Source organism: Eutrema salsugineum, unplaced genomic scaffold (genome assembly GCF_000478725.1).
Source record: "Eutrema salsugineum unplaced genomic scaffold, Eutsalg1_0 scaffold_1, whole genome shotgun sequence".
NCBI classification, from domain to species: Eukaryota; Viridiplantae; Streptophyta; class Magnoliopsida; order Brassicales; family Brassicaceae; genus Eutrema; species Eutrema salsugineum.
In genome coordinates, this window is record NW_006256909.1 from 15,114,855 (window position 1) to 15,127,169 (window position 12,315).

Sequence of the window (12,315 nt, forward strand, 5' to 3'; positions counted from 1 at the left end):
TTACTACTCGATCCTACCATCCATCCCGATCCAGCCATAGTTCGCGCGCTGATCAGACCTCTTTACATGCATCCACAAAGGAGGCATAAGCAAATAGAACTGCTTAGTGAGAGCGGTCATCCCGTCTCACCGAGCCAGAATAAAATCGTATCAAACAAAGATCGAGCCCAATGCTCATCAGAAACAGAAAACTACCCGCGATGATCATACGCATTTACCCAACCGATCATCCAACGACCAGACAAGCCTCGGCGAGCATCACAGCCGTGAGCGCCTTGCCTGATCTAGATCGCCGATAAGGCGGATCGATCACACGTCATAGCCAGCAGAAATGTCATGACAAGCACAGAATAACATGCAACCGACCAGAATCTAAGCAAGAATACGACCAAACAGGCCACGGTCACGCACTCACCTTAGCTTTTATCGGACAGAATTCGGTAAGGACAGAAATCGCGATTGATCAGACTCGTTCCCACAATCGCTCGGCAGAATCCGGACCACGCTCGCCAGAATAGCACTCGCTCTCGGCCAGAATCCGATCGCTCTCGGCTAAACAGACTTTCTCTCGGTTAACTTCTCTTAAGAATATTTCTCTCAATTTTTCTGAGTTCTTTTGGGTCGCGCCAAGGGAAAAAATGGTCCGGAAGCCTTTATTATATAGGCGTTCCCACGATTTTCCGCAGAAAACCGCCCAGAAACCGTTCCCGCGTCATTCCGCACGTTTCCACGATCCGCACGATCCGCTAAGATTCTGCGTGCTTTCGCACGACTGATAACCGTTTCCGCGCAACGCCAACTTGGCTAAAATCCATAACCGTTCCCGCGCTCACGCCTTAGTGCGTCTTTACCCGCTAACCGCTCCCGTGCACATCCGATCTCGACAAAGGTTGTCTGTTCCGGACCCACCCTGTCCGAATTCCGACCAAGTCCCGAAAAACTCGGCTTGTCGGAATTTCCCAGCTAAATTTCCCGAAATCCGCGGTGAGCTGATTTCAGCTCGGCAACACTTCGACTCAGCTTGACCAAACTTGATTCAGCCCGGCAAAAGCTGGACTTAGCTCGGAATCACCTGACTGAATCCAGTTTCACCCAACTTAACCCATTTTTCCGACTTTTCTTAGTTTTTCCCGAACTCGGGTGTTACAAGTCTCCCCCACTTATGGTGAGACTCATCCTCGAGTCTCTACTCTTCCTCGGCTTTTCTTTCTTCTGTTTTGGTTGCTTCTCAAACCACTTAGGAAACTTTTCCTTCATACTTGATTCCGGCTCCCAAGTAGTTTCCTCTTCCCCATCGCAATCCCAAACAACCTGAACCATCTTAACTTGCTTTCGGCCCACAACCTTTACCCGATGGCCTACAATCCGAATTGGCCTTCCCACTATGGACAAGTTTTCCTGCAAGTCCGGTGGAGGTTCGGATGTAACGGAATCCTCATTCCTTACGCATTTCCTTAACTGAGATACATGGAACACATTGTGGAATGCGACCAAGGCTGGTGGCAATTCCAGCTTGTAAGCAACCGGCCCGATCCGTTCTAGGATCCTGTACGGTCCCATGTACCTCGGCTGACCGTCGCAGCAGCCCGGTCCTTACTCTTGTAAGTGATCAGCTTGACAAAGACTTGATCACCGATCTGAAACTCCAACTCTTTTCTCCGTGGAAGGAAAAAGATAAGACTCAAGAGAACCCTCCATGGCTCTCGATACCATGTGAGTGTTCATGAACTTCTAACTCAAAACCAATTGGCAATGAGTAGAGAGGGTGAAAGCTTTATATACTAGTGTAGGTCCCTTCTCACTTTCAATTAGGAATTTCTAACAAAGGGAAGTCTAGATACTTGACACAGGTTGTTCTTTCGGAAGAAGAGAATGGTTTGTGAGTTTATCAGATGCTGGTAATGGACAAGTAAAGATGGCAAATGACACCATGTCAACAGTGAAGGGAATAGGAAGTGTGAGACTGAGAAATGAAGATGGTTCTACTGTTTTGCTGACAAAGGTGAAATATGTCCCCAGGGTGAGAGCATTACTAATCGGGGAAGTTTGAACTAGCTGGAGAGTCAGGATCTCTTCTCGAAAGCTATTATCAACGTTCAGCGATTGAATTACCTTCAGTAAATCTAACCAGCTAAGCTACCCTTTATAATTAAGTTAAGAAAGGGCAGTTCTGTCGATTCCCAATCTCGAAACTGAGAGTGCGAAGTCACAAGCTGATGGGCTATATGTGAGGTTCAAAAACCCAGTTAAGAAAGGAAATATATAGCTATCAAGCTGAAACTTGTACCTGATACGGCAAGAAAGAATGGAAACTATTCAAATATTGTTTCAAAAGATATATATTGCTTATTGAGAGAACCAAACCAGCCTTGGGAGACACACCGGTGCATCTGGTTTCAATACGCAACGCCTAAGTTTGCATTTATAACTTGGCTAGTGGCAAGAAACAGATTGTCAACAGGGGAAATGATGGGAAAATGGCAACTAAATATTAATGTGTGATGCTCTTTCTGCCCAGAACCGACGGAAACAAGAGATCACATGTTCTTCCAATGCCCCTACACTAGCAAATTCTGGGACGCGCTGGTACACAACATCTTGGGAGTAAACCACACCACTACTTGGCCGGGGATTCTAAGCATTCTAACCAACTCGGTAGGCAACTCCACTCAGTCATTTATACTGCGATATGCTTTCCAAATGGCGATGATTTGGTGTGAGAGAAATAAAAGAAGGTATGGTGAGGAACATCGTACCTATCACCAGCTCTTAAAAACTATGGACATTACTATGAGAAACCGATTAAGCACCGCAAGGAGCCAGGATGGGAAGAAATATGAAGATGGGCTACAAATGTGGTTTGCAACCAGGATAAATTAATCACTGTGTAATAGGTTTTAAATTTCTTACATGCAAAATTGAAAGAAAAGTCGCCACCAAAAACCACCTCGTCCAGCTCTCCTCCTAACCCACGCAATCGACAATGCTCGTTCCATCCCATCTGGCTACCGTTTTCTCTCTTCTCTGTTATCACGCTTAATGCTCTGTTTCCCTTGCTTTTTGTCTGCTTGGAGTTTGACTTGACGAACCTAATGTGTCTTCTTCTTTTTGTCGATTAAGTAAAATAACATTTCAACAAAAGAAAATTGAAAGAGAAAGAAAATGGTTATAGAAAATAAAAATCATTTATTAAAAAAATTATAAGCCACAAAAGTTTAAATCTCAATAGATTATGAGAAGAATGCTATTCTGCCAATTACAGTACCCATAGCGTAAAAGAAGAAACTTATAGAATTATAAGAATGCAAAGTTTTCTTCTTCATTACTTGAATAAGAAAATTTTTTAAAAAAAAAAAGAAAGATCAGGTCAAAATCTTCATTCCCACGTAACCGAGATCATCGAATTAGCAAGCCCAGATTGATCAAACGTCATGTTAGCTCCATAATCTAAAGTCTTGGAAGCACCAGGAATCGCTTGTACCAGTTTGAATACCTTTTTCTCTGATGTCTCCATGAGAGAATAACAAAAAGACCAAAGAAGCTGAACCGGTTCGCTCTTGAGAAACCTCCTCTGCTTTCTTCTCCCATCTGGAAATCTAACGCAGAGACTGCACACAATGCTTCGATCGCAGTCTCCCTTTGGCTCTTCTGTCAAATCTGGGAACTGTAAACAAGTCTCCTCCTCTTCTTCTTCCTCTTCCTCTACTTCTGCAGGCTCTTCAAATTCGGGCCCCCAAGAAGGAGCAACGGTGTGATCATAGAGGTTGCTTGACGACCAAGTCTCCACGTTTTCAAACCCTTCACCACAAGAAGGAGCCACGGTTTTGTTGATGTTGTTGCTTGACGAGGAAGTCTCCTCCTTTTCAAACTCTTCACCCCAAGAAGAAGCCGGGACTTGGTCGTTTTTGTTGCTTGACGAGCCAATGTCTACGTGTGTGATCCTTGTCAGAGAAGCTATGTACTCATTGGGACTTGCCTCCATAAACAAGTCCAAATCTTCGACAAAACTCTGAGCTTCAATCACACCGCTCCACATTTGCATCTTCTGACCTGTGATTGGATCGATGAGGAGCACAACAGGAGGAGCAGACTCGATTTTGTAAAAAGTAGAGATTTTCTTTCCTTCATTGGTATGATCATAGACTTGCCATAAGACGAAGCTAGACTCGATGGTTTGAGAAACGGCTTCGTTTGACCATAAATCTCGGTTAAGCATGTGAGAAGCAAACTCGGTCGTGGACTGGAGATTTACTAGGAGCCATAGATTCTTTTTAGAAGAAGTTGCTTTCGCGTCTTCGAATGAACCTTTGAAAAGAAGTTTCAGAGGAGGACGGTACAAAGAAGACAATTTCGATTCTTTTGATCCAACAACAGAATCGGAATCCGAATCCGACGGTTCTGTTTTTGAGTTCCAGATCTCCTCAGGTCGTACTTGAACCGGAGTTCGACGTATGGAAGAAGAACCATAGAGAGTATCCCTAGTCGAAGATAAAGGAAGAGGGATTTGTTCTTCTTCTTCTTCTTGATAATCACTCAAATATGAGTTATGATATGATAGAGGTTTGTTTTTTCTATCGATGAGGAAGAGGTTAATGGCTTCTTCAAGGTTCCAGTTTGTTGTCTTTAGGAATAGTTGTGCGGTTTCTTTGGTTTGACCAACAGCGATCTCCATGAAAGTTGAGATTAGTTTCTGTTGGTGTAAGTCACTTGTTGTAGTCTCCATTGTTTGTGAGAGAGAGAAACGAGATTTTGAGGGAACGCAAGAAGAAAGAAGACAAGAGAGAATTTGTGAGAGTTTAGGTTATTTCTCTTACCTTTGCTTATGTTTATATAGAGAGGGGCTAACACTAGGTTTTTTTTTTCCTTTTTCTGATTCCCTCACTTTTTGTTTTGGTTGCTGATTTCCTTTTTTTTTTGGGGATGCACACCGTTTTATACTTTTTTTTTTCTTTTTGGTAACGATAATTAAAAAAAAAATTAGGATACTTCGTAACAGCTAAAATCTAGGAAACTGTTTTCCTCATCGTAAAAAAATAAAGAAAATTTGTAATGAATTGAAATTTAATTATTACTCCATCCGTTTCATAATAAGTGTCGTTTTATATTTCATTTTTTGTTTCAAAAAAGTGTCATTCTGCATTTTCAATATAATTTTTTACTCTTATTTTCTGTTTTATCCCTCATTTAAAGATAATAGTCTTTGTAATTAAATGTTATAAAATTATATTAATTAAGAATATATTTGTATATTTTATTAATTTCTTAATATGTGTAAAATGTATGAGAATGACACTTATTATAAAATAGAGGGAGTACTTAAAATCTTGACAAAATCAAAATCAAATCTTGGAAAATAAATTTTCTTCATCATTTTAAAAAACAAATCAAGCAAAAATCGTAACTAATCTAAATCACTGAATATTAAACTATCCAATTTAAATTAGTAATTAATTTTGAATTAAAATAAATAAAAAGTGTTTTATTTCGTAAGTATAATCCATATGGGTAGAATAATAAAAAAAGAAATTTCTACCACTATTCGCTAATTTATACACACCATAGTAGTTTTCAAGACCCTCCAATTTCTCACAATTTGGACCATCGTGCTCTGAAACAGATTTAGTTGACGAGGTGTTATTGAGATTACTAATGACCTTAATCAAAATTGCAAAAGAAACAATTTCGAAGTTGAAAGAAACAAACTGATGGTTTTGTTTATTTGATTTATCACCAGATTCGCTATTGATTAAGAATCTATGTATTTCTTTCATCACATTTTAATAAAGACATATGAAACAGAAAGTTAATATTATGGGGGGAGAGTGATTTGTGTTGTGAATGAAGATTACAAATTTGAAATTAAATTCGAATTGACCAGGGAAATAAAAGTTTAGAATTACAAGAACCTAAAAATTACTTCATAATTACTTCAAAAACAGATTCGAAATCTTCATTCCCAAGTAACCGAGATCAATGAATTAGCCAGACCAGACTGGTCAAAAGTCGCGTTAGCTCCATAATCCAGAGTCTTGGAAGCACCAGGAATCGCTTGAACCAATTTAAACGCCTTTTTCTCGGATTCCCCCATCTGAGAATAGCAGAAAGACCAGAGAAGCTGAACCGGTTCGGTCTTTAGAAAGTTCCTCTGCTTTCTTCTCCCATCTGGAAAACGAATGCAGAGACTGCACACAACGCTTCGATCGCAGTCACCTTTTGGCTCTTCAGTCAAAACTGGAAACCCTAAGAAAGTGTCATCCTCCACAGACTCGAAGAGGATGTGATCAATGTTGTTGCTTGACTCTTCAAAGAAGTTGTCCCAGAAAGTAGACATGTCTTGACAAGTAGAAGTCTGGTCGCTTTCGTAACAAACCTTCTCTGTTTTTATGCGTTTGTTGCTTGTCAGAGAAGCATTGTGTTCGTGAGGACCAGAATCCATGTACTTCACCAAATCCTCGAGAAAACTCTTAGCTTCGATCACGCCGCTCCACGAACGCATCTTCTGACCAGTGATTGGATCGATGAGAAGCACCACAGGAGGAAGAGATTCGATTCTGTAGAAAGTAGAGATTTTCTGTCCTTCGTTGGTATCATCGTAGACTTGCGATAAGACGAAGCTAAACTCGATGGCTTGAGAAACGACATCGTTTGACCATAAATCTCGATTAAGTATGTGAGAAGCAAACTCGGTCGTGGACTGGAGATTCACTAGCAGCCATAGATTCTGTCTAGAAGAAGTTGCTTTCGCGTCTTCGAACGAGCCTTGGAAAAGAAGTTTCAGAGGAGGACGGTACAAAGTAGACAATCTCGAACCTTCTGATCCAACAACAGATCCCGAATCAGACGGTTCTTGTTTCAAGTCCCAGATCTCCTCGGGACCTACTTGGACCGTAGTTTGATGATGCATGGAAGAAGAATCGTAGAGAGTATCTCTAATCGAAGGTAAAGGAGGATGGATTTGTTCTTCTTCTTGATTATCACTCCAATACTGCTCTGATGAGTTTTGCGGATATGACAGAGTTTGGTTCTGTCCATGGACGAGGAAGAGGTTAATGGCGTCTTCAAGGTTCCAGCTTGTTGCCTTTAGGAATTGTAGAGCGGTTTCAATGGTTTGACCAACAGCGATCTCTATGAAAGATGAGATTAGTCTCTGTTGGTGGTCGTCGCTCGTTGCAGTCGCCATTGTTTCTTAGAGAAAGCAGAAACACAAGAATTCGAAGTAGGGAACTTAAAATTGACGATTGAAGAAGACAAGAGAGAATTTGTAAGATTTTAGGTTATTATTTCTCTTACGTTTTCTTCTGTTTATATAGAAGAGGGTTAACGTTTTTGTTAAGAGAAACATAGGAAAAAAGGAAATTTCTTTCACTTTTTTTGTTTTGATTGCTAAATATTTCCTTCTCTTTTGGGCATTCTTTGGTTTTTAGATTTTCGTAAATTTCAATTTTTTTCAATTTCTTTTTTTTTTTGCTAAATATTTCCTTCTTTTTTTGGCCCTTCTTTGCTTTTAAGGTTTTCGTTAATTTCAATCACAGTGATTATTAGTTTTTTCTTTTTCTGTCGGTGATGCATTTATTAGTTAAGATTTCGAAAGGTCTAAATGTAAAATGTATTCAAACCAAATCTTTTGTTTTTGTCAACAATTTTTTATATCTTATCGGTAAAAAGCAATATGTTCTTTACTTATCTGATGATACATAAGTATACACATTCAGGTATCAACTATTATTCTTTCTGCTGCAAAAGATCTACGAGTGGAGACCAAACAACATTCCAAGCAGCCAATAATTTGGTTTTTAGGAGGTAAACATTTTTCATTTTTCTAAATAGAAACAAAAAAAGTCTGATTACAGAACACCGGTCTACAAAGATTATTAAGGTTCACAAGTAACCAAAAATCCCATTTATTCACAAGCTAAATATTTCCTTCTTCTTCTGGGCCTTCTTTGCTTTTTAGGTTTTCGTTAATTTCAATGATGCATTTTTAGTTTTTCTTTTTTTGGTCGGCGATGCATTTATTAGTTAAGATTTCGAAAGGTCTTATGTAAAATGTATTCAAACCAAATCTTTTGTTTTTGTCAACAAATTTTAAATATTATCATCGGTAAAAAGCCATATGTTCTTTACTTATCTGATGATACAAGTACGCACATTCAGGTATCAACTATTACTCTTCCTACCGCAGAAGATAGGTATGAGTGGAGACCAAACAACATTCCTAGCAGCAAATACTCTACTTTGGTTTTTAGGTCAACCAATTGTTAAAAGAGCATGGACCAAGAATAAATTGGCATCAAATAGCTTATTTTTAGGGGGTAAACATTTTTCATTTTTCTAAATAAAAACATATAGAATCTGACTACAGAACACCGGTCTACAAGTAACCATAAATCCCATTTATTCACCCTTCTTAATTTGATCCTAGAAAAGAGAATTACAAAATAGCCTTTTCTTTGTATCCTCTAAATTCTCTCAAACCTCCCTCTCTAGATGATAAATTCTTCTTCTCTTTGTTGAAACAATAAAGAGGTGCTTGCCATTTCTCATCCTCTAGAACCGCACCAACCTCGAATGTCATCACATGAGCCTCCCTCCCTGCAACAATTTTTCACTCATTTCAGATGAAAATAACCGAGATTTCATGTTAAAGTAGACAACAATGACATAGCAATAGTATCGATCGAATCACCTGTATAGAAGATCCATTGCACGGGTCTCTTGGTTTCAACATCCTCATAGTACCATATAAAGTCTACTTTCTCCCATACATTGCAGAGAAACCCATTCACATGTTGTTGACCTAGATACTTTGCTCCATCTAGCCAGTTTGGTCGCAGGATCCCAACCTTATTCGACATAAATCCCAAGTCTATTCAGCAAAAAGTTACTCTCTACTACAGAATCCTAATCTACTCTTCAGCAAATGACTATATCACAATCACCAGAGTCATTTGCTAACTTCAAATGAGATGAGAGTTTATGATACAAAGCACAAAGAATATTGGTCACAATCAGAATTACGCGCTGCACGCTTCAGTGTAGCAAGGAAATGCCACAAACACTTCAAGTTTGAGAAACAAAATGACCCAAGTGATGGAGAAGTACTAAGTAGTAAGTAACAAAAAAGGAACAAACTTGAAATCTGCAGAGACCTTCGTTTTGAACAAACTTAAACTAACTATAGAACGGGCTTAAGGTTTTTTTTATTTATTTCAATTTCCCACTGAAAATTGAAAAGCTCAAACCAACAAGACAACTATATAACTTCACCCTCTAGCTTAAAATTGGAGCAATCTCTAGATTTTCTGGCTCTAATTTCTCCGTGAATCACAGAATCGAAACAGAAATTACGAAATCATACGCTAAATTCCCATTCGAGTTCTACAGCCCAAAAGGGTATTCTCAGATCGAATAACCGACCTCGAGCTGAGCAGAGCGGCAAGATCTTGATTCGTCGAGCGAGTAGATGAAAGAGGTTCCATTGTTCCATTCAAGGTCGTAGGTGATGCCACCGAGCTGCTCCTGGATGATGTTGAAATTGCGACCGTTTTTCCAGTCGTACCAAAGGTCGATCATCGAGAGGTCGCCGGAGTAGTTCATGAACAGAAGCGCGTGGAACTGATGTTGCCATGGGGATGGAATCGGCTCATCCGTGGTGGCTATTTGTACGCCGGTGATTAAGAAGAGGAAGACGACGAGTAGTATCGGTGGTAGTTTGGTAGCCATTTGTGGGATTGTTCTGGCCGAGTGTGAGTTTTTGCTTGATAATAAAAAAATGACCATCTTTGGGATTGAATGATTTTGATTCTGGAGAAATAAAGAAACGGTTTACTTTTTTTTTCGTTCGTTTTATAATGAAACCCAAAAGGGTTGAAACGTTGGTACAAACTAGGCCTACTTCGGCCCAAATACAGACGATTAGTTTAGACACATACATAGACACATGTAAGAACAATAAACACCCAATGCCACGTGTCAAGATGAAGTTCAAACCGTCATGCATCTCCGATTTAGTTTCTGGTGTGCCGGAACTTGCCGCCGACAACACTTCAATCTCCAACTTCACGATGATGCTTGTGTACCACCGTTATAGTTTCTTCTGCAGATAATCAAACCAGATCCCAAGTGGTTGAAATCTTTCTACCTCCGTAAAATTAAGCTTCGATCATCACACCTCATGACCTCACCCTCCGCCTTAAAAGGCTCTTCAAATAGGGTATTAAGGGAGTAGACTCGCAGCCAAGAGAAGACAATACCATTTTTTGGAGAAGAAGTTTTCATCATCATCGATCAGATCTGAATCTTATCGCCTCAAAGAGACAGAGCATATCTGCAAGAGAGAGACAAGTCCGGTCTTAGCCGGAAAAGCATATCCGATAAACGGAAAAACTTTATTATCCGACTAAATATAAAGCAAGCAAAAAAGTAGTCGAAGATCATATCCGATATTGATCGGGAAAAAAAAGACATAGCTCTCTCCTTCTGAAAGATTAGAGTGAGAGTAGAGAGAGAGAGCCTCAACTCGGCCTCTCAAAAAAAAAAATGGTTTACTAAACCGGTTGGCATGTAAGATTTTGGTATCTAAAGCATCATGAAAATGAAAATTCACTTTTTCATCGTTTTTTTTTGTTTTATGTTTGTTATGTAATTGTTGTGGATGTGTATTTAAAATTAATCATCATTAATTTATGATGGATGAATCAACTTTTGTATACTGAAATCAATAAATGAATCATATGACAGTGACTAAATCATATGTTGAAAAAAAAAATTTATAACAAAATATTATGGACCACAATTCCACAATCAATCAATACACTTAATTGTCTAGTGATTCACTGAGTTATCAAGCTCCACAACAAATTCTAAAGCATTTTGTTTAAGTGTTATTATTTAAAAAGTATTGCCTAAATTTTATTTATATATCGTAAATTAACTTAAATCGAACCTATTTGTATTTTCAAAACAGAACCGAAAAAAAAAATTTAACATTCTCAAATTTTTTTTTTTAAGTTTTACTTAAAACAAACCAAATTTATTTAAATTAAACTAAAATTATAATGAACCAAAATTATTTTATTATTATTTTGATTGGTTCAAAATTCACTTAAAATGAATCGAATTATTTAAACCAAACCAAAATCGTAACAAACTGAAATTAATTTATTCTTTGTTTCGAGTGGTTTAATTTCTTAACTGAATACCGATTATCGACTTCTTATGATTTTTAAACTTATCGAATATCAGTTTTGTGTTTACGAGAGTTGGCCGGATTAGGTTTTGTGAAAGAAAAAAAATAGATGAAACTAATTTGATTTGTGGGTATAAATATCGGTCTTGTACTCCACATTTTCGTGTTTCAGAGTACCTTTTTCTTTGTTGTATGTAGTTAAGGTTTTTCTTAGTACTAGCTGTCTATATATATAGGTTTTGTACTCCATACTTTTTACGTTCTTGCATCCTCGCTTAATTTTTATTGTAGTTTGTTCTTCTCTGCTAAAAGATTGACTAATTTTGTTTTTTGAATGTTTATGTGGCTTTGATTCTAGATATATTTACTTGAAGTTTGCATCCATTACGCACGTTTGAGGTATACATTTCGTATGTATTACGTCGCCGAGTTTGATTATATTACCGTTAGCTTTTTTGTTTTTGGTCTCAATTCGATTCGATTAATCTAAGCTGGTCCTATTTGATTTCTTTTTTCCAAAAATATATAACACTCTAATAATTTTAATTTGATATATGATAACAAAGAAGACAAATTAGTTAAATAATCTATTTTTGAAGAAATTCTGACAAGAATCAAAATTACAATGGAAAAATAAAATTACAACCATAAAAATATCAATGATTTATAATGTTGAAGATTTAATCAATAATGTTGAAGATATAATGTTGAAAACTAATGTTGAAGATTATAAGATAATAATGGTGACAATGATGATGGATAAAGGACTAGGAGTCAGACTCAATAGAATTTGATCAATCCTTTTTTCTGCGCTTAAGGGTGGAGAACTGAACCAGGAATTCTCTTTCTTTATCATCAATCGAATCACTGTTCGCGACCCAGGATTCTATTTTTATCATCAATCCAATCACCGCTCACGTTTTTTTTCTTTTTCTTATCAATGAATAGATCTCTTTACTTGTATGACTTAGATGTCTCGTATTTCTCGAAAAAGTGATTCGATTGATGGGATTTGGGATGGATACTTATGAGATCGATGATATCGATGAAAATTTATTTTCAAATCTTTCTTCTTAGAACGTAATTGATTTGACGCCATAAGCGGGATCACACCCCATAGCATGTTG

The 12,315-nt window shown here is 37.9% G+C and overlaps 2 protein-coding genes across 2 annotated transcripts; both read right to left on the minus strand.

The window, feature by feature from the left end:
• Nucleotides 1-3,376: 3,376 nt before the first annotated feature.
• LOC18029763 (putative plant UBX domain-containing protein 14) lies at nucleotides 3,377-7,180 on the minus strand. Its single transcript, XM_024149148.1, has 4 exons — nucleotides 6,697-7,180; nucleotides 5,957-6,582; nucleotides 4,534-4,717; nucleotides 3,377-4,398 (listed from the first exon to the last, which is right to left on the minus strand). Exons 1-4 carry the CDS (start codon nucleotides 7,178-7,180, stop codon nucleotides 3,377-3,379), a joined length of 2,316 nt encoding a protein of 771 aa, XP_024004916.1.
• A 1,144-nt stretch (nucleotides 7,181-8,324) lies between these two features.
• Nucleotides 8,325-10,543, minus strand: LOC18029916 (uncharacterized protein At4g14100). Its single transcript, XM_006414750.2, has 3 exons — nucleotides 9,418-10,543; nucleotides 8,687-8,843; nucleotides 8,325-8,592 (listed from the first exon to the last, which is right to left on the minus strand). Exons 1-3 carry the CDS (start codon nucleotides 9,778-9,780, stop codon nucleotides 8,432-8,434), a joined length of 681 nt encoding a protein of 226 aa, XP_006414813.1. The 5' UTR covers nucleotides 9,781-10,543; the 3' UTR covers nucleotides 8,325-8,431.
• Nucleotides 10,544-12,315: the final 1,772 nt, after the last annotated feature.